Raw genomic sequence first — 26,070 nt, 5'->3', positions numbered from 1 at the left:
CATGCCACTCAGTCCAACAGAACATTTTCAGGCACCAGGTTCTCCCGATTCTCAGCAGCAAAGGACGCAGGTGACCAGCTCTGCCCTCATGCAACTTGTTCTTTGGGTTTGGGGACGCTAACGCCCTCCCCTCTTTTATGCCACCTCCTTGGCCATTCCTTCTCAGTAGTGTTTGCTGGCTCGTCCAGTCTACCTGGCCAGTCAATGTTGTGGTCACACAAGGCTTGGTCTTGTTTCTCTTTATCTTCATTTTTAAAAGTAGCTTAGTTCTTTATGTCTCACTCTCTGTACTCCCCGGGTGAGTTAGAGCCCAAGGCTTCAATAGCCATCTATATACTGTCAGCCCCCGAATTTAGATCTCCAACTCAGACCTCTCTCTCTGCTCACTGACTACTGTCATGTCTTCTTAGATGGCTCAAGGATGCCTCAAAATCAACACTCTCTCCTGAAGAAGGAACTCTCGCACAGTGTTTCATAGCTCGGTGAAAGACGCACTAATCGATCAAGTTATGCAACCCTCAAACCAGCACTAACCTTGGTACCCCTCATACCCTAGATCCGATTCAGCACTGAAACTGTCTAGCTTATGATATGAATCCATCCACTTCTCTCTACATCCACCCCCTTCCTTCCCCAACGCCCAATGCTGCTCCCTTCAGCTCTCCCCTAGACTACGGTGCATGAGGCTGTGCCCTTGATCCCCCAATCCTTTCTCTATACCACAACCAGACTGATGACTTCAGTACACATCTGCTTAGGTCACTTGCCTCCCCCTTCCCTTTCCCACGCCCCTCCACGCAGACCTCCAGCAAGCCCTTTAGTGGGTTCTTTTTATTCCTAGGAGAAAGACAAAATTCCTCGATATGGCCTGCAAAGCCTGGCTGGCTCTGGCCCCTGCTCACTTTCCAGTCATTTCTCACGTAGTGCTCCCTCTGCTGTCTCCAACGCCAGCACCGCTTCCTTTCCCCCAGCACTCTATTTGCCAGGCCCCTCCCACCACAGGGCCTTTGCACTAGCTATTTCCCCTCTTTGTGTGGTTAACCCTTTTTCAGCCTCTCAGGTCTCAGGCCCAGCATTATTCCCACAGGGAAGACAGTCTTCCCTGATGAAGTCAGGGCTTCTTATCAGAGTCTCTTCTAGTACCAGACACTGACTTAGTACTGCCTTGCCGGTGTACGTTTATTTGTGTGATCGAATAATTTCTCTCCCTGACCACTCATTCATTCTTTCATTCAACAAATGTTTACTGAGCCCTCTACTGTATACCAGGCATTATTTTAGAAGGGGAGACACACTGGAAAGAAATAAATACACAAGATGACGTCAAGCCGTGAAAAGTGCTGCGAAGAACCGGGAAGTGGGGTAATAGGGCAGGGACTACGGGAGTCTGCTGATGGGTGGGACAGTTGGAGAAGGCTTCTGGGACGGGCAGGCTAAGCGGAGATGTAAATGCAACAAGAGGGCGTGTGGGGGATGGGCATCCCAGGGAGAGGAAATAGGAGGGGGAAGACTGGAGGTTGTTGACCCTATTCAAGGAATGGCCAGGAGCCCTGTGGGGCTGGAGTGGAGGAGTGAAGGGGAGGCTGGATGGAGTGGGGGCCAGGTCATTCCCTTGGGGCCTTGTAGCCCAGACGTGGGAAGAGAAGTCGTTAGGAATGACTGGATTCTCTGCGTCTTCTAAAATGATCCCTGACGCTGTCTTGAGGTGAATGGACTGAAGCAGGGAGCCCTGTTAGGCGCCCAGACTAGAGTGAGCCTGGGGGAGGTGGTGAGAAAGCACAGGCTGGGATGCATTTTGAAGGTAGCACTTCTGGGATTTGTTGATGGGTTTCTCCAGACCCTCCAGTGGGTTTCCTTTTCACCTCGAGCAAAAGTCAGAAGTCTCAGCAGAGGGGCGCCTGGGTGGCTCAGTGGGTTAAAGCCTCTGCTTTCGGCTCAGGTCATGATCCCAGGATCCTGGGATCGAGCCCCGCATCAGGCTCTCTGCTCAGCAGGGAGCCTGCTTCCCCCTCTCTCTGTCTGCCTCTCTGCCTACTTGTGATCTCTCTCTCTGTGTCAAATAAATAAATAAAATCTTAAAAAAAGTCTCAGCAGGGTCCGTGAGACCTGTCTCCCCTCCCTCCCTCCCTCCTCTTTGGCCATGTTCGCCCTTCGGAGAACAGAGCCAAGCGCCCGCCCCCGCCTGCATTTGGTATTCCTTTGGCTACCAGGAAAGCAGATATCAACAAGGTTTGCTCAAATGTCACGTTGTCAGAAAGGCCTTTCTCGGTGGTCCTGTATGTTCCCCTTCCCTGCCTCAATTTCTCGGTCAATTTCTCTTTGTTGTCCCTACCATCTGACCTGTACAGACCCCGGCCGCCCAGGCATATAAGCGGCGTGCACGTTTCTTCCGCAAAGGCAGAGGCTTGGTCTGTTTCACTCACTATGGAACAGAACTCCCAGAACAGTGCCGGGCCCACAGTAGATGTTTACTAAAAGTTTGGGAACTATTGTTGAAACGGAGAGACGAATGAAGCAAAGAACGGCTCCAGGGTCTGGGACGGCCTGAGGTCATCTGGAAGATGCTTCGTTCTGTCCCAGATTCACGGAAGCCCGCGACACGTCCAGAATTCTAGGAGTCCGGGCTCCCCTTCTCTTCCCCTGGGGAGAGAGGGAGAAAGTTGTGATGAGCCAAACAGACTGGCCCGGTTCCCGAGAGAGTAAAGGTGTCATCAATCTAAGGCTGGTCCCATAACCGATGTTTCAGACGTTATTGACTCTGTGTGGTTCCTGGCAAACAACTGACTGCCTACTTTAAGAGACAATATCACTAAGTGCTTTTTTTTAATGCAAAAAGAAAAATAAAAAAGAGCTACCTATTTTCCTCATTCCTCCAGGTGCCCAACCCGAATGGCTTGTTGGAGCGCATTTTCTGCATTCTTAATAGATAGCCAGCAGGAAATGCCTCCTATAGCCTGGGCTGGAAGGGTAGAAAGTAGCGAGGGGAGGGTACAAAATCCCCAGCCCTAGTTCCGCAAGCACTGAGCTGCTCCTAGGGGGTCCAGGCAACTCCGACTACCACTACTCACTTTTGCTCGGCTGTCGCATCTTGCTGTCTCCATCGATGGTTGGGAATTAAGGTAGGAGAAGCTGGCTATTTCTGGGGGGCCGAGGAGGGATGGGGAGTCAGCTGGGCAGGAATCAGGGCAAGGGGATGCTTTGCTCACAGCGATACAATCTGGTCCCCTTGGGGCTTTCGTTCCAAGTGATCGCTGTGACCACCTCTCCCACACCCCACCCCAAGCCCGAGGCAGTCACCGTGTCCTTGCAGGCAGACTGTGGTAGAGTTGAGGCCAGACTGCTGACACCGGATTCCATGTTAGAATATTTGTGCAGAAGTTGGGGCATCATTTTGAGGTCGAATTGGAGTGCTAGGTGTCCTTAATGTTTGCGCGTTGAGGAACGGTTGCAAGCTGCGGGGCACTCGTGGAATTGTGCTATTCTAACTGCACAGCTGGCAACTGGCAAACCTTGACCTGAGGGTTTTGTGTGCCAAGAGGCTTTTCCTATCATCCAGGGACTGGGACAGGATCACTTTCTCCCGGAAAGTCTCCCTCCCACCCCTGCTCCGCCTCGCGGCTATCTCCCCCCTCCCCCCGGTTCCAGCTTTGCAGCACCCTTTCTCCTAAGCCAGACCCCAGCCAATTCACGCCTGCATCGGGAGGCCCCTCGCAGAAGGCTCACTTGGGGATGGAACTGTCCACATTTCTGCAGAGGTGCAGGGAGACGCAGTTCTGCAAAGGCTGTAGCCAATAACGGTTCTCAGAATCTCAGGATCCCCGAGAGACACATCCCCTCCACTGAGGTCTCAGTGCAGCCTGGAGGATTGCTTGTGAGCGAGATCCAGAGAAGTAAGCCACGGTTCTCCTTTGGGAGGTGTGTCTTTGTGTTTGGGGAGAGGTAGCACTTGTACCCTAATCAGGATCCCGGTTGCCTAAGGTCTGATCCCTGAAGGGGATGGGGATGAGACATTGCCTCTGACTTTCACCCCCTCTAAACTTTCCTGGCTGTGGCCAGTGGCCTGGTCTCTGTGGTCCTTACCCAAGGAGGCTAGGGCATGCTCCATGGCCCAGATGTCCCAAGGGTCTGGCCGGCTGCCTTCGTTGTAGCTTCAGGGAGACTCCGCCAAAATAGATTTGCAAGCCGTGTCAAGCCTGAGCCTAGAGCACTGGCCACTGGCATCTCCAGGAGTAAAACCGTGAGTCTTGACAGAGCTGCTAAGCCTGGAGGGACTGGACGGGTGTTCTGTCTGCTTTCCCTGAAGGAAACCAACCATAAGCCTGATGGCTGGCTTATGGGCTGGTTCAGGGTTCCCTAGAGATCAGAAGTCAAGCCTTCACATTTGATACATGGGGACACTGAAGGTCATAGAGGGCTTCTTTTAGTCCCACCGGGTAGACAGCAATGGCAGGGAAGGGACAGACATCGAAGCCAGAGAGCCCTAGCTGTGAGGCATGGGCAGTTCATTGAACTTTCTGGTCCCTGATTTGCTCCCCTCTAAAATGGGGATAATAGTACCTATGTTGACAGTTGTAAAGATTGGAGAAAATATGCATAGAGCTTCTGGCACAGAGGCGAGATTTTATAAACCATAGCGTAGGAGAAAGGCTGGCTCCAACATTTATCATGACTTTATAATTTGTAACACCTCCACTTACTTTTTTCTGTTTTGACTGTGTTTGGGAAATAGATTTGACATACGACTGTGTAAATTTAAGGTGTTACGTGCTAATTTGATAAATTTATATATTGTAATGTGGTTGCCATTATGCTGATAATTAGCACCCCATCACCTCGCATAATTATCCTTTCTTTTTAGAAGCTGGAATAATTTAGTCCCAGTCTTTTTGCAAGTTGGAGGACTGTGCTACAGTAAAGTCCGCTCATAAGTGGTATTATAAAGTACGGTTGATCGGACGTTTGAACTACATGGGTTTTGAACTGCACAGGTCCACTTATGTGAATTTTTTTACACTGCCGTGCTGTAAATGTATGTTTTCTACCTTAGGATTTTCTTCACATTTCTTTTCTCTAGCTTGCGTTGTTGTAAGAATACAACGTATAAAATATAGACAAAATATATGTCAAATGACTATTTATGTTGTCGGTCAACAGTAGGGTATACGTAGTTATGCAGATTTTTGACTGTGTTCAAGGCCAGTTGTACTTGTCATCCTCTGACTCCTCATAATGTGCTCAAGGATAACACCTTTGCTTTTATTTCTACAGCTCCAAAAATCAGAATATATAGCGTGTGTGTGTGTTGTTTTTTTCACATCGAGGAATAACTTACCTTCTGTGAAATGCACAGATCTTGAGCGTACAACTTGATGAGTTTGGACAGAGGTGTCCATTCATGTATAACCTTCACCCTCCTCAAGGTGTAGGGCATTTCCAACACCGCGGGGAGTTCCGCACGCCCCTTCCCCATCTCCACCTCACAGCCAGCCACTGTTCTGATCTCTGGCCCCACAGGTTATTTGTGCCCCATGTAAGTGGAATCCTGTAATATGTGGTCTTTTGTGTGTGGCTTCCCCCACCCCGCGATCCAACATAATGTCTTTGTGATTTCTCCCTGCTGTTGTGTAGATGGGTAGTTTGTTCCTTTTTATTGCTGACTGACAGTCTATTACATGACAATGTCATAGCTAGTGTATTCATCTTCTAGATGATGGGCATTTGGCTCGTTCCCACTTTTTTGGCTACTTTAATCAGCTGCTGTGAACCACACGTAATGAGGCTTTGTGCGGACATATGTTTTTGTTTCTCTTGGTTGTATATGTCTAAAAGCAGGATTGCTGGGCCGTATAATAAGCATGCATTTCACTTGATAAGAACCTGCCCAACAGAGTTGTTGTTTGCATGCTTTTTGGAATAAGGATACAGTGGATTCGTTTTTCAGGTAGTGCCTGGTTATGCTTAGCATGGCTGTCAACCGGGGGAAAGAGGGTGATGTGCTCAGCAGAAGCTTCTCCGGACAGCAGCAGAACCCCGCTATGGCTGGGGCCAGAATGAGTCTGAAAGGAGACCTTTTCCGAAGGGTCCTCTGTTCGCTGCCAGATTCCTTCCCGACATTTCTAGCAGGACCATGAAAGAATGAGCTGCAGAATTCATCTCTTTCCAACCTCCTAATTTTACCCAAGAGGAATCAGAATCCCAGAGAGGCCACGTGTTTCCCCCAGAATCACACAGCTGGGGAAAACCTTGCATTGTGCTTTCTCTGCGTGACACGGAACTCAGGCATTCAGCCGTTGTTTACTGACTGCCTTATGCTAGGTGCTAGGGGTAGAGAAATGAATAAGAAATGGCCCCCACCCTCAAGACCTAGAGAGGAACAGAGACTATGAACCTCTAAACAGTTGCATTAGATTCCCAAGAATGAATTAGGGTGCCTTAAGCCAGAGCACACTACCATGTCTGGTCGGATGGCCAAAGGTAAAGAAAACTCTGGACAGGCTACTTCTCTTGAGTGCCCACTCTGTGCCCGGCCCTGACTTTGGTGCAAAAGGACAGACCCTGCTGTAAAGGAGCCTGCGGTTAGGGTTCTGTGTTGGAAGCCAAGTTTAAGGCAACTGGGCAAACAGCTGTCTTGCATCCACTCTGTCTCAGGCACTGTTCTAGATGCGGAGGCTATGGCAGTCAGCGGTATGACGATCTGACAATCTTTCAGGAACTTTTCACCAATATCGCCCTATATATTAGCACAGAGAATGTTTTTGAGATCTGAATTTGGTTCAGCATCTGTCTGGAGGCCTGAGGACTGGTGTCGTTGGCCATTGCCCGTTTTTAGCGTGGGGCGGGGTGGTGGGAGGGGGACACCGTCGGACACAGCCAACAAATGAGTGTAGGAATTTGATGGGTTTTATTCTCTCGCCCGCAAAAGGTCAGGATGGCATGGAGAGCAGTGTTTATTATGAAAAGTGAAGTACCCACTGGATTGCTTAGTCAAGTTCTCAGAGTGGGGGGCGGGGGGGCGCGGGGGGTGGTGGGTTGCAGGCCTTTGTCCAGGGGCATCTACATGCAGTTCTGGGTCAATCTTGGCCCATTTGGTTTTGGAGGTGGAAGGCATTTCCCCAAAAGGCAAGTTGCTCTTTTGTCCTCAATGGCCTTTTTTTTTTTTTTTTAAACTTCCCACTGTTCTTCTACCTGAGCGGCCACGTAATTCTCCCGTGTGGTTCTTGAGGGTCCCTTCGGCGCTTTGTAGAGCTCTGTCTTGTTCCCGGAATGCCAGTCAGACAAGGCTCCGCACCTGGTCCCCAGGCCAGCACCGCATGGCACGGCAGCGCCCCCAAAGTGCCTCTCATCCCAACCACAGCCAAGCCCCTTGGAAAAAAATGTGCCAGTGATGTTTTGTGTTTGATCCGCAGCTGTCCCCCACCTACCTGTGTTGCTCACCATGGAAGAAATGGAGAAGACTGGTATCCAGCTGCAGAGACCTATAAAGACAGAGTGGAATCCCCGGTGTGTCCTCTTCACCTATTTCCAAGGGGACATCGGCAGTGTGGTGGACGAACACTTCTCCAGAGCTCTGCGCAATGTCAGGAGCCCCGAGGGCTTGAGCCCCTCGACCCAGAGCCCAGACGTGATGCTGAGGAATGGTGAGCATGTTGGGAGGGAGGAGGCTGGAATTCTCGGTCAAGGCTACCACGGAAAGACCAGTTCTCTCCTGCCTTTGATGCGCTGAGACGTGTGTGTATTTGGGAAGGCAAGTCACACCGTGAGTGAGAAACTGCACCCATTTCTTGGAAGTTTAGTGTGAAAATCAACACCATAATCCAACTGGGTCACCTGTTTCGTGATTTCCTTAATTGCGTTCAATGCTGGGTTCACTGCTTAGTACATAATAAGAGAGCCATGACTGTTCGCTATTATCAGCCTTCGTCATTTATTTATTTATTTAAAAGATCTTTATTTATGTATTTATTTGTCAGAGATAGAGAGAGAGAGTATGCAAGCACGAGCAGGGGGAGTGGCAGGCAGAGGGCAAAGCAGGCTCCCCGCCTGCACGAGCCCGATGGGGGGCTCGATCCCAGGACCCCGCGATCATGACCTGAGTTGAAGACGCTTACCTGAATGAGCCACCCAGGTGTCCCAGCCTTTGTTATGTATTATTATGATTACTACTACTGGCCTGACCACATGTCCCCTGTAGGTGCACCCAGCCTCCCTTCAACTAATAGCAGATGACCTGGCGAGCGAGGGCAGGGCTCCGGAGGGGTCCATAAAGAGTCTCGGGGAGCATTTCTCTCCCCACCCTTAACAGCATTAGGACGTCAACTGCACACACTCTTTGGTAATTTAAAAATAAAAAATAAGCATTCTCGGGGCGCCTAGGTTGTTCAGTTGGTTAAGTGTCCTACTCCTTGTTTTGGCTCAGATTATGATCTCAGGGTCGTGAGAACAAGCCCCAAGTCAGGCTCTGTGCCCTGCGGGGAGTCGGCTTAAGACTCTCTCGCTCTCCCTCTGCCCTGCTCTCTAAAATAAATGAATAAATAAGCATTCTTCCATCTCCAAACAATTATTTCAAGAAAGATGAGTCCAGGAGTGCTCATCACAATACCCAGGGTTGGGGAAAACTATAAAATTAAGCTGGCAGGGCTGTAGTAGGACTTTCATGGACCCTAGATCCTTCTGGGCCTCTTCCTCAGTACAATTATGAAAAAAGACACATTGTGACTGCAGTGGTATAAAAACAACTTTAATTCAGGCTGGATTCTTTTAATGATTCATTGTTTTGTTATATTCATTTTTCTTCTAAGTTTAAAAGATGTTAAAACATTTCATGGGCTCCTAAAAGTATCCGTGGGCCCTAGGTACTGAACCTGCTGTGCCTCATGGAGAAGTCACCCTGCGAGATGGATGGGAGTCCGTCATATTGAAATGTGCAATAGACCGGGGTCTGGTTGATTTCAAGAACTCTCAGTTGTGGTTGCCCAGTACCCGTGTTGAATGCCCGGCTGCCACTGGAGTATGTACATGCCTCCAAATGGTTGTTCGCTTTATGCAAAGATGCCAAGTGGGCGGCATCTGCCTGTGGAGGACGATCTTACCTCTTTTCAGGAGCCATCACTCCAGCTTCGCTCTTTGGGCCTGAATGGGGAGTTGGTGTGTATATCCGATGTATTCGCCTTTGCAGAATTTACTTTTGTCCTAGAAATTATTTTTCCCATCAGGTGACATGATTTTCTGAGACTCTTGTGAGTTGAGCAAACATGTGGAAAGGGACGTGGTAACAGCGGCCACTAAAGGAAATGATGTAGAGTTTGCACTTGCAACGGGCACAACGTGGGTGGCTGGAGGGTGGGGAGGAGATGTCTAAGAGGGTAGTGAGTACTTCAGAGCAGGAGCAGCAATGACTGACTGAATCATTTGGGGAATTAACGTGTAGTATCAGCTGATAAACGGGATAAGTGGGTTTCAGAGGATCTAATCCGCTCCTTGGAAGAATCAGAATCCCAAGCTCTTCACAGGCATGGACTTTGGTTATGTGGCTTTGACTGAGTTCTGAACACACTGGCTTGGATTCATTATAATCACTCCCTTGTAAGTGCCGTCTACCTATAGTCCCTCACATCCTGTGTCCCACTTGCCTGATAAACCCCAGCCTGAAATAAAACCAACTCTTGGCCTATTGCCCCATTTGGTAGTGAGACTCAAAAATGGCACCCACGCGCACTCTGTCCTCTTCCTCTCTTGGTCTTTGGAACTCACTCCACTCAGGCTTTCATCCTTATGACTCTTTAACCACTCTCATTGAGGTTAGCCAGTGACCTCCAGCTGCCAAATCAATGGTCTTTCCCTGTCTCCATCTTGTTTTTTGATCCGTCGGCAACATTGGCTGCAGTGAGTGGCTCCTCCCTCTTAGAAATGCCTCCCTTGGGTGCCTGGGTGGCTCAGTTGGTTAAGCGGCTGCCTTCAGCTCTGGTCATGATCCCAGAGTCCTGGAATCGAGTCCTGTATCTGGCTCCCAGCTCTGCAGGGAGTCTGCTTCTCCCTCTGACCTTCTACTCTCTCGTGCTCTCTCTCGCTTTCTCTCTCAAATAAATAAATAAAATCTTAAAAGAAAAAAAAAGAAATGCCTCCTTCACTTGGATCTCATAACATCACGTTCTCTTGGTTTTCCTCCTTCCTCCCAGGTTACGACTCCTCAATCTTCTTTGCTAGACATCCTCTTCTCTTCAGCTTCTAAATGTTTGGAGTCCCCAGTGTTCAGGTCACAGACAATTTCTCTATCCACATTCACTCCCTAAGGGATCTCTTCTCTCTCTTGGTCTTTTTTTTTTTTAAGATTTTATTTATTTATTTGACACAGAGAGAGAGAGAGATTGATCACAAGTAGGCAGAGACAGGCAGAGAAAGGGGGGGAAGCAGGCTCCCTGCTGAGCAGAGAGCCTGATGTGGGGCTCGATCCCAGGACCCTGAGATCATGACCTGAGCCGAAGGCAGAGGCTTAACCCACTGAGCCACCCAGGAGCCCCTCTCTCTTGATCTTAAGTACCATCTGTATCAATTCCAAATGCATTACCTTCAGCCCAGACTGCATTTCAGTTCTGTCTATCCAGCTGCGTATTTGATCCCTTCACATGTCTACTAGGAATCACCAACAGCGAGGCTCAGATTGAGCTCTTACACTCCTTGACATGTTCTGTCCACTGTCTCCCCATCTCAATACATGGCAGCTGCATCCTTCCGGTTAACTGGAGTTATGTTTTGTTTTTTTTAAAGATTTTATTTATTTATTTGACAGACAGAGATCACAGGCAGGCAGAGAGGCAGGCAGAGAGAGAGGGGGAAGCAGGCTCCCTGCTGAGCAGAGAGCCGGATGTGGGGCTCGATCCCAAGACCCTGGGATCATGACCCGAGCCGAAGGCAGAGGCTTTAACCCACTGAGCCACCCAGGCGCCCCACTGGGAGTCATGTTTAACTTCTCTCTTTGCCCCCTACCCCATGCCCAGTTCTTTGAAAAATTCTGTCAGTTTTACCTTCAAAATATACCCATGTTCTTTTTTTTTAAGTTTTTTAAAGTTTTTTTTTAAGATTTTATTTATTTATTTGACAGAGAGATCACAAGTAGACAGAGAGGCAGGCAGAGAGAGAGGGGGCGAAGCAGGCTCCCTGCTGAGCAGAGAGCCTGATGCGGGGCTCCATCCCAGGACCCTGGGATCATGACCTGAGCCAAAGGCAGAGGCTTTAACCCACTGAGCCCACCCAGGCGCCCCAAAATATACCCATGTTTTGACCATGTCTGCCCCCCTCTGCTGCTATCATGTTGGTCCAGGAAGCTGTCATCTCACCCCTGGATTTTTTTTTAAGATTTTATTTATTTGACAGACAGAGACCACAAGTAGGCAGAGAGGCAGGCAGAGAGAGAGAGATAGGAGGAAGCACCCTACCTGCTGAGCAGAGAGCTCAATGCGGGGCTCGATCCCAGGACCCTGAGATCATGACCTGAGCTGAAGGCAGAGGCTTTAACCCACTGAGCCACCCAGGCGCCCCAATCTTAGCTTGCATCCTTGCTCCCCTTCTGTCTGTTCTCAAGATAGTCAGAATGGTATCCCTAAAAGGAAAGTCTCATCCTATATCTCTTCTGTTCAGAACCTTCCACTAGCTTCCTGTCTCACCTGGAATCAAATCCAAAGTCTTGCATGGGGCCTTGTTTTCATTTTGATTTCATATCCAGCCATCCCCACCTCATCTCATCCAATCTAGCCTCCTACTATTTGTAGAACACGCCAAGTACAGTTCTGCCTCAGGATCTTTGGAGCTCCCCATCCCTTTCCCTGAAATGCTCTTTCCCTAGATAACTGCATGACTTTCCCCTTTTCTCCATTCAGCTCTCCATCGGAATGTCTCCTCTCCAGCCAAGCCTTCTCTGCACAATCTGTTTAAAAAATAGAAATACCCTCCCCCTCATCACCCTCTGTCTTCTTACACTATTTTTATTTTATTTTATTTTATTTTATTTTAGTATATTATACATTTACGTGTTTTCTTCCTTGTCTCCTCCCATCCTCTAAACTCTGAATCACCTGGTAGCAGGGCCTCTGTGTTCGTTGCTACTTCCCAAGTCACATGGAAGGTGCCTGGTAAATATCGTCTGAATGAATGAAATCGTGATTCAGATGTCTGCCGTAGATGGAGTCACCGAGGAGAGTGGGGCATGTGGCTTTAGAACCAGCTCCACCATTTATTAATAACGTGATCTCAGGGCACACCCCTTCCTCTGTCCGTACCTCCGCTTCCTCCTCTCTATAGCTGAGTATTATTTAACTATAGGAGGAGTGTGTGAGATCGTGCGTGTCCACTGGCACATAGTGCCATGTAGGTGTTTGTTCTGTTTGTGTGGTCGTAGGAAATCTTGACGTGTTTTTGAGTGGCTAGAGCAATAGGGGGACCTGCATTCAAAGCACTAAGATCACAGAGCAACAGGCCCCTCCTGGAAGCCTACGCATTTTCTAGGGGCTTCTGCCATGTGGTGGCCATATGGTTTCCTATGCCTTCTGACTTCATTCTCTTCTGTGACATTCCCGTGCATGAAGGGAATTTGGACGTGGCCCTGCTTCTTGCCCAAGCCAACTTTCCCAGGCCAAACAGACAGGCAGCCGTCTTCTCCACTTACTCTGCGGGTGGCATTTACCCTGTGAAAATCTCCCCAGTCCCTTGACTGTGAAGATGTCTTGCTCACAGAGTGCGGGGCAGGTGGGGCGAAGTTTGGTCCAGCTGACTGAGTAGAGGAAGTCCTGTCTTCCTCAAGGCCTCTCAGCATGGTTAAGAGTCAATCTCTCATAAGTTCTGTTGCCTCACCGGAGGCCCCGTGAAAGAAGGCCTGTCCCCCAGCGGTTCCCACAAGATGGGTTATGTGAGAGCCCCACAGCTTCGGAAATGGTGGGAAATCCATGAAGTGGCCTTTCATTACTGACCGTTAGCAGCCTCTCTGTCCCTGCAGGCCAGCCCCAGGCCGCCAAGCCCTGGCTGAACCGTGTGCCCAACAGAACAGGCCCCCATTCACAGGCTCCCGTTATGACTCGGCCACTTTCTAAGGGCGCTCTGTCAAGCCAAATATGCAAAGCCCAAATACAGAGGCCCATGTGGCTAGGAAATGCCATCGAATTTCCTGGCTGTTTTCCCCAAATCCAAATTATTTTTTTATTTACTTATGTATATTTCACACTGGCTGGACTTTAGAAAACACAGGCTGAAGGCATTTTTGAATTATCTGCCTTTGAAAAGGACGTGGAGGATTTCAGAGTAGGTAACCAGAGAAGCTTCAGAAGGCGGAGGACAGGGTCTTCCGGCCCCAGGAAAGGGCTGCTGTGAGAAGGTGGGTGAGTGTGTTCCTGAGCACCTAGAAGGACTTTTGCTAAGGGTAACAATTATGGAGCACGTCTTGTGTGTGGGACGCTTTGCTGGGGGCTCCCACATGGATGAGCTCATTGAATCCTCACACCAGCTGTTGCTTAACTTGCATTGTGCCCATTATCTTGGGAAGAAAACTGAGGCTAGCCAGTTCGACTCCGATCCTGAGCTCTCAGCCACTCTAAAAAACTGCCCGCGTTCTGTGTTTCATCTTCATTTCCACCCAGGAAAAGGCTCTGGATAATCAGCAAACGACTGGGTACCCCGGGAAGACGATATAAAGGAGGGAGTGGGACCCAGCAGGGCGCCCTAGCACCCCGGAACAGGACTGTGTCCTGTAAGCTGTCCTTCTGTCCCTGGTGTTGTTTCAACCTCAGCGAATACAAACAATATCCTCTTTGTTTCTGGGGTGAATGAATAAGAGGCCGGTGCCACTAGCCAAGAAGGCAGAGAAGGGAGAGTCAGTGCGTACAGATCAGACAAGCCGAAGGTTGGACTATCACGGTGCAAGAAGTGAGTGTTCGCAGGGTGCTTGGTTTTCCCTTCCTCATAAAGCAGGATTTGTATTAAAGGCAGAGACAGAGGAAGGGGAGGAGGACGAGAAGGAAGGATGGGTGGAAGGAAAGCCGGCCGTTACGGATTGGTCTTTTACAACCGTGACTCTGATCTAATGAGTCAAGGGGCTTCCTCAGTTTTTATTAAAAAAAATGTTTTAATCACAAAGGTACTGTTATTTTTTGAAAATTAGAAAACAAAGACAAGCATTCAGGACAGAAGCACGGGTGCTTATGCATACATGCTGAGTTTTATACCATGACATCATTTTGTACATAACTCGTGTGTGTGTGTGTGTGTATATATACATACACACACTTGTATATATACATGTAAATATCCCAGGACACAGAGATCATGATCTGAGCCGAAGGCAGCTGCTTGACTGACTGAGTCCCCCCCAGGCACCCCTACAACATCATTTTAATGGCTCCAGCGTATCCTTTTTATAGATGTACCAAATCTATTATAATTTTTGGACATCAGATTGTTACCAATTTGTCACTATATTATAAATATCCTTTTGAATATCCTCATAGCTACATTTTTGCACACATCCTTGATTATATCCCTAAATCGTTATAAGGGGAATTATTGGATCAAAGGGTGCATACCAGCTGCCCCCAGAAACAGCCCAGACGCAGGAGTGTGTGAGAGCACGCAGCGCGCGCACTGCCTTCTTTGCAATACCTGGGAGACAGAGCTGCTAAGGGTACAAGTTTTGGAATCAGGCAGCCGGAGCGTTTGCTGGCTGCGTTGCGTGGCCTTGGGCAAGTCACCTTAGCCACTCCAAGTCTTTATTTTGTCGGCTGGGTCGCTGTGAGGATCACGGGAGCTCAGGTGGGCAGAGCACTAAGCCAAGCGCCCGGCCCGGGATAAGTGCTCAGTAAACAAAACTCTTGTGGATTTGCAATCGCTCCTACCCGCCTCTGGTGTATCATTTCCTAGAAATGGACACGCACTGAGCAGTGGCTTCTGAAAATTCTCTTCCATGCCATCTACCCTCCACATCAGCCTTCAAGGGCTGCTGTGGCTGTGGGCTCTTGTGCCCTGGACTCTCCCCTTCCCCAGCACTCTCTCTTTTTTTTTAAGATTTTATTTATTTATTTGACAGCGAGAGAGATCACAAGTAGACAGAGAGGCCAGCAGAGAGAGAGGGGGAAGCAGGCTCCCTGTCCCAAGACCCTGAGATCGTGACCTGAGCCGAAAGCAGAGGCTTTAACCCACTGAGCCACCCAGGTGCCCCTCCCCAGCACTCTCTTGAGGCTAGGATGGGACTGGGAGGCATGGTCTAGATGCTCAGAGCTGGGAGCGTTTGGGATGGAAGCCTTTTTTATTCCACTTGAAAGGAAAATCCAGGCTGTCCTGAGTGTCCCAGAACTAAAATGTTCCTGGACTGGTCTCCATTCATTCATGTAGTTTGGGGTTTGATAAAGCAGCAGTCTTCCCTGGGGCTCCCTCCCTCTCCTCTCTGGAGGTAACTAAGAGTGGGGGACCTCGGGTAAGAAAGTGTCTCCAAGGTCACTTCTAACAGCGGCTGCAGCCATCTTGAGCCAGTCAGGGCTGTGGCTTAGAATGCCTTCACGGTTCACAGGGTAGGGGAGCACAGCTGCCGGGAAGAGACCCCCCCCAAAATTCAGGGTCTCCACTCCATGAGGCACCAACATCCAAGTCTCCTCTGGAAAGATGACTTTCCTCAAGTCATCCAAGGCCCACCATGGGGTTGCTGTGAATTTGGGATGTGGGACACTGCCTCCTTCATGTTGCCATCCCAGCTGTGCTCTGGTGCACTCAGTGACCAGATGGACCTTGGACAGTGGCACACCACCCACTCCCTGAACGTTTTGATTGGAAAATTCTGGAAGGCTTAAAAAAAGAAAAGAAAAAAGAAAATTCTGGAAAGGAAGCAGTTAAATATTCAAAAGCCACTGTCCATTTCAAGCATTTGGTCTCTAGGTCGTATATCAGAGATCTGTAAGGCCAGTTTGGATGGCAACTGCCCGCTTGTGGGGCTACACATTGTTTCTAACTTGTGCTCAGAACATGCAGAGTACTCTTACTCAACGTGAAGCATGCCTAGTGATTATACTAAGGCAGCTTAACCACTCATTTTGTGCTACACAGTGGCCTGCATGGCTACCGCTCTGCAGATACCAATTTTCAAAAGTAGCATTCATCACCAAAGAACAAATCTTAAGATGTTTTCTTGCCCTTGGTTTCATCAAGAGAGGCCAACCATCGCTCCTTACTCATTGCGAGGGATGTGAAATGCTGGGTAGAATGTGCATGTCACGTAGGTTAGGACTTCTTTTACTCTCATCTGGATTACACGAAAAGCTATGATAGGAGGGCAGGTGTGTGGGAGGGGGACGTGCTTCAGTGTCACTGTGCAGATCACTCAAGATGTGTTTATCTTGTACAAAATCAAGGGAAGTGGAACATTGGGAGAGCTGGGAGAGGCACACGTGGGGTGGAGGGTAGGGGGGAAGGGAACCAGACAGTTCTCCAGCCCTCCAGTCTTCCTTTGTCTCCACGCCCACGCCCCCCTTCATTATCTTCCATAGATGAGAGGCTCTAGGCTTTAAGCACCATCTGCCAGCGCTCCCTCCCTCCTCCCCTCTTGCCTGAGTGGGTGTTGCGAATGGGGAAAACATCCATCCATGTCACAAGCTGCCCTAGACTTGTTGAAGACTCGGTTTCAGCTGCTACCCTAGGCACAATGAGAATAGTATCTCTGAGATCAGAAGAGACTCCATGCCCCCTTGCTAGTGCGCAAGAACCTTGCGAGAAGAAACTGAGTCACTACTTTGACCTCGAGCATTTTGCTTTTGCAGGAAGAGGTCCAAGCACTCACTTCCTTACCCTGACTAATCTGCTTTGCTAATTTGGCCAGTGCCCCTGGTCCCTCTAGAAAATGGGGTTTCGACCCCTAGACTTGTATGAATGAGTTATACACGGGCAAGCGTTAAACCCTTTATAAAGTTCTAGTTGGTGTATTCAAACCACGAGCTATAAAATCAAACCAACCAGCAACAACCAAACACAAATCACCTTTCTTTTTCTTTTCCTTCTTTCCTTCCTTCCTTCCTCCCTCCCTCCCTTTCCAAATCACCTTTTTAATCAAGCAATTTTACTTCTAGAAGTTTCCTTGAGGGGCTTGTTGGACATGGGTGCAAAGATGTTCATCACAGTGTTGTTAATTTAACTAAACACTGTGCTGCTGCTGGCTCTACTCGTTGCCATGGGCGGATATCTGTGATATTTTAATGACGCCAAAGCAGCCTTAAAAATCCTATGTGATGTGAAAACCATGTGGACCTAAATAGAAGCAAATCCTAGAGAGAAGTATGCCTAAAGGGAGACAATGGTGGTCTCTGGGTATTGCAGTCAAGAGTGGGGTTTGTTTTCTCTTTTGTTTTGGAGGGGTCTTTCTCTCTCTCTCTCTCTCTCTCTCTCTCTCTTTTTTTTTTTACTTTTTCTACACATTAAAAAAGAGTCTGTAGTAACCAGAAAAAATGCTGCTATTTCCATTTTGAAAACAATAAGCCCCTAACGTCTTATCAATCTTTCCTTCCCAGATAGTGACATGCCTCCAAATCAGTGGCGTTTCTCTTCCCAGTGGACAAAGCCAGAGCCAGAAGCATCTTTTGCTTATGGTGCCGCCAACTGCAGCTTGAATGGGGCCAGTGTCCCGGTGCCGGATCAGTACCCAGTGCCCCTGGCGGGGATCCCCTCCGATCCGTCTGACGAGCTGTGGCAGTACCCCTTCCTGGGTAGCCCTAGCTCCTCAGAGCCTGGCTACTCTCATGCCTACTCCAGTGGGCACATGGTTCTAGAACCCCAGTCCGATGGAAAATATGAGCCCTTTCTAAGTCTACTCCAGCAAGACCGACACCTCGCCCATCCTCAGGAATCCACCGTGTGGGAGGACTACAGCTCTGCCCAGGTAGCGGGAGGCCCCGGAGCGCTCTGCGACTTGCCTCCCAGCTCAGCCCACGGTAAGGAAATTGCTTCCAGATACTTGGAGGACCGCCTCCGATTGGCTGTCGTCAAGAGCGAGTTGGCCACGAGGTGGGGTGCCAAGGCTAATTGCTCCCTCTCCAGACATGGGGCTTTGGAGGGTTGGAGTGTTCTGCTGCAGTGTTCCGTAGACTAACGATTCAGGGTTAGTTGGCCCCGAATAGTCACCCCAGTCTGTTGACTTGGACTTAGTCTAGAAAAAGGATTTAGGCAGTATACCAACCATCTGCTCCAAGCATTAAAATTCAAAGCCACCGTAGAGGCAGTCCCATGGGTGCCTGGAGACGCCACAGTGCCTGGCTGTCTGTGGCTCATGCCTGTGCCCTGGGCCCCTCCTGCTCGATCTCCCTCGGGCGCCTGTGCCCTGGCCACCACCCCTCCCGCTGAACTAACCCCCACCCCCTCAAGGCTCATTCACTTCTTCATTCACTCACTTACCCAACCAATATTTAATTATTGCCTACTAGATGCCAAATGCCTACCAAAAAAACAAGACTCCCTTCTTTGTGAAAGGCTGGGGGACAACTGGCCTGAAGTACACTTTCACCGACAGAACAACCCAATCTACAAAATCTGCCTTTCCTATGAAATCTTTGTAATGATATATATTTGATGGTTTCATGGGGCCAAGTCCGCATCCTCTGGCATTCCATACTCTGGACAAATTTTCACACGTATCTGTAGTTGTAGTGTTCCATGCCTGAAAGAAATTGCTAGAAGTTGCCTTTACGCGAAACTAAATATACAGTACACAAAGGGCCTGTTCAGTGTAGCCTACCTAAGTCAGGCACCGTGTTCCAGCCTAATGTCAAAAACAAACTTCCCATTAAAATACCACTCTTGTCATTTCCAGAGTTTGATTCGGAATGGACTTCAAGAGTAAATCATAAAAATGTCATGCTTGGGAAACCCATGACAATTCCCACCCCTGTACTCTTTTTCAAAAATCTGTTCCTACTGGATTCAGAGGAAAAATTAGGCCAGCCGTGTTTCCATATATGTCTGTGCATACACACAGCAGAGCCCTGTTTCAACAGTTGGTTAGAACACAGATGGCTCAAATCCTCACCTCCCAAACATAATGACTATACAGTTCAAACCCAATGCAGCAAATATTTAGTGAACATCTACTATACGCCAGGCACATTATGGCAAAATTATGAAGCAGGCGTGATCCTATTTCTGAAACTTCTAGACACATTCTGAAATGTTTATCACCAAGTCTGACTACCGAGAACTTCACGCTCTCCTACTAACACTGACGTCAGTTGTATTCATGGGCCGGTTGGTCTGGGATCTGTTGGGGAAGTCAGGAACGCTGCCTGGACGATGGGAATGAGACCCCAAGGTACCTTAAAAACAGAAACTTCTCTGTTTTTGTACCATCTGATGAGAGGAAATATGCCCCGTGTCTATCAACTGAGGGGTGGGGGGCAGCTGGGTGGTGGCTCAGTCAGTCCAGGGTCCTGAGATCGAGTCCCGCATCGGCCTCCTTGCTCAGCAGGGAGTCTGCTTCTCCCTCTCCACCTCTCCCCCTGCTCATGTTCACGCTCTCTCTTTCTCTCGAATAAAAAAATAAATAATCTTTAGAAATAAACTGAGGGTCAGGCATTTGGAGTCCCTGGAGATTTCTAATCGTGTTCCTCCTTTCTAGAAAAGAAAACCTATTTTCCCCCTGATGGTGGACCCGGCAATGCCAGCTTTGCAAGTGAAAGTGGGTGTGGGGTTCTGCCTTTGATACTTTGTCCCTATAGCTTGGGAACACAACTTGAGGAGAAGCTCATAGTGTGAAAACCAGGCTCTTCAACTGGTTAAGACCCCAATTTCTATTACTTAGTATTTTCATAGTTGCAATTTGTTTCATCTTAGTCTCAAAGAGCCCATGTACTTGGTGCCTTGTAAAATGTCTTGCCCTTTTTTTTTTTTTTCTTTACCATTTTCTCATTTTGCGATCTGAGCAGCTCTATGGAGTTTTTACCTGGGCAGGATTTAACCCAGATGACTCAGCGAAATGAACAAATTCATGCAGATTAGTTTGCTTACCCCAGATGTTGAGTTTTCAGCCCAGCACAGAGGGCCACCCCAGAACTCCGCAGCCCAGGAAAATGCCATCTGAGGCTAAAGGCCAGGACTCTGGGCTCCATATTCAATTTGAAAGTGGTGTTAGTAGGAACTTCCAAATGGGAATGTGGTTCTAATCTGGGTTCATGATGTACTAGTCTCAGAAACTTGGGCATGTTTCTTTAACCTCTCCGTTCCTCAGTTGGCTCATTTGTAAAATGAGGATTAAGATAGTGTGCCCCCCGTGTAAATGCTTAGGATCTATATTCCAATGTTAATTAGCCACAGTATGCCATTAAAAGTAAACCACCAAGCACACAGAGTCAGACTGGCACACAATAAGCCATCAAAAAGTGACATTGGGGAGGAGGGTATCTTGTATGCCTCAGGCTGCTCTGGGCTACGGGCATTGGGAAAGCAAGAGCAGCACCATGGCTGCCATGGCCGCCATCTCAAATGCTTTACCTTCTAGTGTGAAGGTTGGGGGAGGGCAGTAGTAGATCTCACTAGAATGTTAGCTTCTTAAGAGCCAAGGCACTGAGAGGTGTGTACCCACATCCCAGCATCTGCAACAGAGCCCAGCACAGAGGGGAATACGTATTTGTTGAAGGGATGAAGGAGAGAGTGCTGGAAACAATAGAACGTTGAAGAAGGAAATAGTAAAAATACATCTTCGACACGGTACAGATTATTTTGTTTGAAGCCCTTGTGTAAGACAGACCAACGGACAAACCATAAGTCACCGTCGGTGATTAATTGGCCATGGCCAAGAGAAGAGTTGGATTTAGGGCTGGTTCAAGAGCTTTAGCGTGACTGAGTCATGCTTCACACCAATCTCTACCTGAGAGGATGAGTTCTGCTAGCCTCCTAATTAATGAAAGTCAGGATTATAAAGTCTCCTCTAAGTACTTGTGAATAGGTTGTACATTTTTAAATGTTAAGCCTTAGAATTACTGAAAACTTGATGCCTGAAATTGTTCCTAGGCCAAAAATAGCAGCAACAACATGTATGGGTGTGGCCTATGGGCCAGATCCCATACCCGCCGTCCTGCTCCGTGCCCACAGTGCCCTTGTGAATTGTGTATGTGCTTATCTTTGGTGCCTTACACAACAGGTCTTCGGGGAATAGAGATTGAATGAATATTCTCATTTTGTAGATGAGGAGACAGAGTTTCAAAGAGGTGACAGGACTTGCCCTAAGATCACACAGCAGCAGGTGGCAGAGGTACACCTCTCTTTGCTCTCCGTCTTAAAGCCATCCTCAATCATAAATGACAGTACACGTAAATCCTGAAAAACAATTCCAAGTTCAATCAAGTGTACCGCAGTGAGAATTGGCAACTGGTAAGATCGTTTCACTGCCTATGGGTTCCCTGACTATCTGTGGCCGGGACACTGTCCTAGAATAAGGGGAGGGAATGCTGGGAAAGCGGGCACATGAACAACAGTACCTTGGGCGAAGGTCAAGGGGATGGACTTCCCGAGCAGAGAGCAGTTGAGGGGAGATGGGGAGTGGGTACTTGGCTATGCCAACTGTCCCAAGTCAGCTGTCCCACCCCTGTGGCTCTGGGCAGAGGGAGGCAGCAGGGCACGGGGACTGGGAAGGGGGCCACTTCTGGGCGCCCCAGCAAATCCCCTGCTCTTCAAGTTCCCAGATCTTGGCTGATGGTGAGCACCACAGGAGAGCTTGGGAAAGGCACAGATTGCGCATTCTCACTTCTGATAGATTTGGCACAGAGCTCCATTGCCTCTAGACGTTTGATTCTTTGTATATTTTTTACGAGCCTTTATCAGAGTGAACTGGATGACTCTTTCAGTAGGAATCAGTAGTTCCAAAAGATCTCCTGTGTGAGGTGCCAGATAAAGATTGGTCAAAAGAAGGAAGGTCAAGTCTCCTCGTCCCCCTCTGATATGGGCTCAGTCCCCTCCTGCTAGCCGAGGCAAGTTACTTAACCTCCCTAAACCTCCCTCAGCAACTTTTCTCCACACCCCCCTCCACAACCATTGCCTTCACCTGCCAAAGCCTCCATCCCGCATGAACCTCGCTGGCTCCCTTCTGTGCCTCACGCCAACCGAACAGCCCTTGGGAAGATCACCCGCCCAGCTGTTTGTACTTGCGACTCCTGACCTCAGACCTCAGCTGGGCCCTCAGGAAACCCACGACTGCCATACTTGCCCACTTTTCAACCCCAGATTCGCACCCTCAGCTGATGCTCTTGCCGCAGAGTTGATGGAGAAAACAGAGGTCATCTGATTAGTACTCTTCTGACTCCCCACAAACACACCTGTGAATCGACGTGCACCTGTGTCCTCAGTCTCCTTTTGGACCCGTTCAATGTTACCGTGTTCCCTCCTCCTAGCCAATGTCTGTGCTGCCACGTGGCCCTTCTCTGGTCTCGGTGACCTTCCCCACGAGGCTATCCTCACCCTCCCCCATCATCATTTGATCTCTTCATCTTTGTTTGATCATTCCCATTATCATACAGATAGAAGGCAAATATTAGAGCCCCGCTTTTTTAATTAAAGATTTTATTTATTTATTTATTTGACAGAGAGGCAGAGAGAGACAGCGAGAGGGGAACACAAGCAGGGAAACAGGAAAGGGAGAAGCAGGCTTCCCCGCCAAGCAGGGAGCCTGACGTGGGGCTCAATCCCAGGAGCCTGGGATCGTGACCTGAGCCAAAGGGTAGTGGAGGTTGTTGGACTGGAGGATTAGGTTATGGAAACAGGTAGCGCTAAGACTACATATGCCACTGACATGGGAGGTGGTGGGTGGAGAGTAGATGTTTGAAATTGAAATGGCAAGGGTGCCACGTGTTTGGGCTGTCACTCTGCCGTAGGAATGGCTGGCTGGGGTAGAAGGAAGTAAAAGGTCATTCGAGATGAGAATGGTAAGATTCACTGAAGTGAAGCAAAAGAGGAACCGATAGCTACCTATAAGGTAGCTACTATTTGGGCGCCTGGGTGGCTCAGTGGGTTGAGCCGCTGCCTTCGGCTCAGGTCATGATCTCAGGGTCCTGGAATCGAGTCCCGCATCGGGCTCTCTGCTCAGCAGGGAGCCTGCTTCCCTTCCTCTCTCTCTGCCTGCCTCTCTGCCTACTTGTGATCTCTATCTGTCAAATAAATAAATAAAATCTTTAAAAAAAAAAAAAAGGTAGCTACTATTTTTATCCTTATTCACAGGACAGGAAAATTGAGGTTTAGGGAGGTTAAATAATTAGCCCAAAGTCAAGGTCAGTGAGTACCAGAGTCCACTTTCTCTGACCTCCAAGTCCTTGGCCTTCCCTACGATGCCAATTCTACTCTACTACATAAAATGACAGTGCCTCTTTTTTTAAGTCTATATAAAGATTTTATTCATTTGAGAGAAAGAGAGAGCCTGTGTAAATGTTGGGGGAAGGGGCAGTGGGAGAGGGAGAGAGAGAATCTCAAGCAGACTCCCTATGAGCACTGGGCTTCCTCTCCCAACCCCAAAATCAGGACCTGAGCTGAAACCAAGTGTCGGAGGCTTAACCGACTGAGCCACCCAGGCGCCCTGAAGACCCTGCCTCTTTAACAAAATAGTAGCTAACATTGGTTGAGCATATATGTGCCAGGCCCTGTTTGAAGGGCTTTCCGTGTGTTTAATTCACGTGCACCTTCCCAGAATCTTGGAAGGTACATTAGCAGGCTCGTTTAACAGGTGAAAATGTGGGGCTCAGAGAGACTAGGGAACTCTGCCTAAGGTCACACAACGAGGCAGCGGTGGGGTCGGGATTCAGATGGCTTCTTCCTCATCGTGCTTATCCTGTTTTCCAGAAAGCCAGTCGCCGGAGAGAAGAAATGTGTTCTTTTACTGAACCTCAGTCTGAAGAAGAGAATTCCTTTTCCCAAACCTGCTCATGATTTTCTACTGTGAATCCAGAGTCTAGAGATGGCAGCGTCCTTAGTCTTTCCATCACTAAAGAGCATCGAGCCAAGAGCACATCGCTGTTCCCCTTAAAATCCGACCTTCTCTTTGGCACCTACATCCTGTGGCGGGAGTTTTCACACTTTAGTGACTCACCAACACATGGAACCGTGAAAAGAGCGGTTCAGGGATGAGAACCGTCGCGGCCCCCCCGCCTGCCTCTCCCACCTTCCCTGTACCTGCTCCCCTCCTTAGAAATCAGTCCCCTTACCCTCTACCAGCAGGGTTTTTCAAACCAAGACTGACCCTGGGGTGTCCTGTGGGGTGTGGTCCCAATTTGCCCACTGAACAGAGTATATAGCAGGAACGGCGTGCAGCTTTCTAGCCTTAACCCAGACCCTGGCCAGCTGCGCTCCTGCCTCTGCCAAAGGCAGAATGAAAACGGGGTGGGCAAGACCCATTGAGGAAGTTGAGGCTGGGCATTGCCTGCATCCTCAGAATCCAGAAGGAAGCTGAGAAGGTTTGGGAAGGCTCTGGTGAATGAAGTTTTTTGCTTGGGTTTTTTATACCTCCGTTTTTAAAAAAAAAAAAAAAAAAAAAAGTGATTCCAAATGGGAGTTGTTGAGAAACCTGAGAACGAACGTATTGGAAATTAGTTAGCAGACTGCCCCGTTCCAGACTGGGCCTCGACTAAGTTCTGTGCCAAGAGCATTTCTTAGTTGCAGTTCCCCGAGTTTCTTTCTGCCCTCACTTTGAGGCTGGGGACACTGGCATCACCCCCCCACCACCACCACAGGTGTTAAGCTGGACCCTGGTGACACCTTCCAGCCACCCCCAGGGGCCCACCTGGCTTGCACAAACAATGAAGCCTTCCCCTTAGCTCTTTCAGTGTCAGTGACAAGGTCTCCCTATCATACTACTTATTGAGGGTTAACGCCAATGTGACTCTTGGATCTTTTTCCTCCCATCTGCTGTGTAAATAAAGACCACAGATCTTGTATGAGTGAATGTGTGACCTTGGCAGTGTAATACAGTAACTGTCTCGAGACTACGTTTTTTCCGATGTGGTACATATGTTTCCTAGATTTAGTGAGAGAAAAGATACTTAGCTAATACAGTTTCTCTCGGAGTTCTTTACCTTCAAAAGCCATGTTCTTTTTTAGGTGATGGTTGGAGAAATTCGGGGTGGGGGCTGGTCCTAGCGCTTGTGATGTGTAATTATACAAGTGTGTGCTTCTCTCGGCTGCCGCTGGAAAGATTAATCTGTGCTCAAAGATAATATGTACCATCAGGATTGAACTCTTAATATGCTATTTGGGGGAAAAGAAGAAATGATTCCAAGAAGGCTGGCATCTTCCGCAGCCTGGTAAAATCTGATAACATTTCCTTGCAGATTCCGAAGCTCTCTCTTGGATGAAGCTGAAAGCTGTAATTCATTTCCCCACAGTAATAAAGAGGGAAGCAAGGTCTCCTGCCTCTGAGAGACCCCTGCCCTTCCAGCATACACCAGTAAATCCCCACCCAGATCAACTCCTGCTTCATCCTGGACTTAGACTTCTGGCTTTCTCTACGCATCCTTTGTTTCCTTTCCCACCTCACTTCCAAAAAGTTGACTCGCAAAGCATTTCTTTGACTCACTTTTGGCATTTTACTCTTGGAATTAAAAATTAGCATGCAGGGGCACCTGGGTGGCTCAGTGGATTAAGCCGCTGCCTTCAGCTCAGGTCATGATCTCAGGGTCCTGGGATCGAGTCCCGCATCGGGCTCTCTGCTCAGCGGGGTGCCTGCTTCCCTCTCTCTCTCTCTCTGCCTGCCTCTCTGTCTACTTGTGATCTCTCTCTGTCAAATAAATGAATAAAATTAAAAAAAAAAAGAAAATTTAAAAAATTAGCATGCAAAGTTGGGGTGGCTGGCCCTGTGTGTTGTCTGGGGGGTTCATCTACACTCCTCGTTGATAATCTTGTGAGATGCTAGTTTGGGGGTGAAGGGTGTAGAATTAGCAGATGGGTTCTTTCTCTACAATTTTGGGGAATGGGCAAGTGACATGGTTGACTGACACTTCAGCTGCTACCCCAAACAAACAAAAACAAAAAACCAAGAAAAAGGTGACAACTTCCTTTTTCTAGTAGCAAAGACCATCTTAAGGATTC

General features: G+C 48.6%; 1 protein-coding gene across 1 annotated transcript; it reads left to right on the top strand.

The window, feature by feature from the left end:
- Positions 1-7,423: 7,423 nt before the first annotated feature.
- Positions 7,424-23,870, top strand: LOC111139333 (vestigial like family member 1). The gene is made up of 4 exons (XM_022491598.1): positions 7,424-7,637; positions 17,529-17,948; positions 19,625-19,684; positions 23,830-23,870. Exons 1-4 carry the CDS (start codon positions 7,436-7,438, stop codon positions 23,868-23,870), a joined length of 723 nt encoding a protein of 240 aa, XP_022347306.1. The 5' UTR covers positions 7,424-7,435.
- The last annotated feature ends 2,200 nt before the right edge of the window (positions 23,871-26,070 follow it).

This window comes from Enhydra lutris, unplaced genomic scaffold, assembly GCF_002288905.1.
Source record: "Enhydra lutris kenyoni isolate GAN:26980312 unplaced genomic scaffold, ASM228890v2 scaffoldscaffold101, whole genome shotgun sequence".
NCBI classification, from domain to species: Eukaryota; Metazoa; Chordata; class Mammalia; order Carnivora; family Mustelidae; genus Enhydra; species Enhydra lutris.
This window is presented reverse-complemented; position numbering and strand designations above follow the sequence as displayed.

Bases quoted from the DNA above. Each gene is read 5' to 3' on its own strand.
- LOC111139333 (XM_022491598.1), top strand. From the start codon at position 7,436: ATGGAAGAAATGGAGAAGACTGGTATCCAGCTGCAGAGACCTATAAAG. The intron at 7,638-17,528 runs GTGAGCATGTTG...TTTCCTTCCCAG, and splicing joins AGACGTGATGCTGAGGAATG to ATAGTGACATGCCTCCAAAT. The intron at 19,685-23,829 runs GTGGGTGTGGGG...CCTGTTTTCCAG, and splicing joins TGCCAGCTTTGCAAGTGAAA to AAAGCCAGTCGCCGGAGAGA.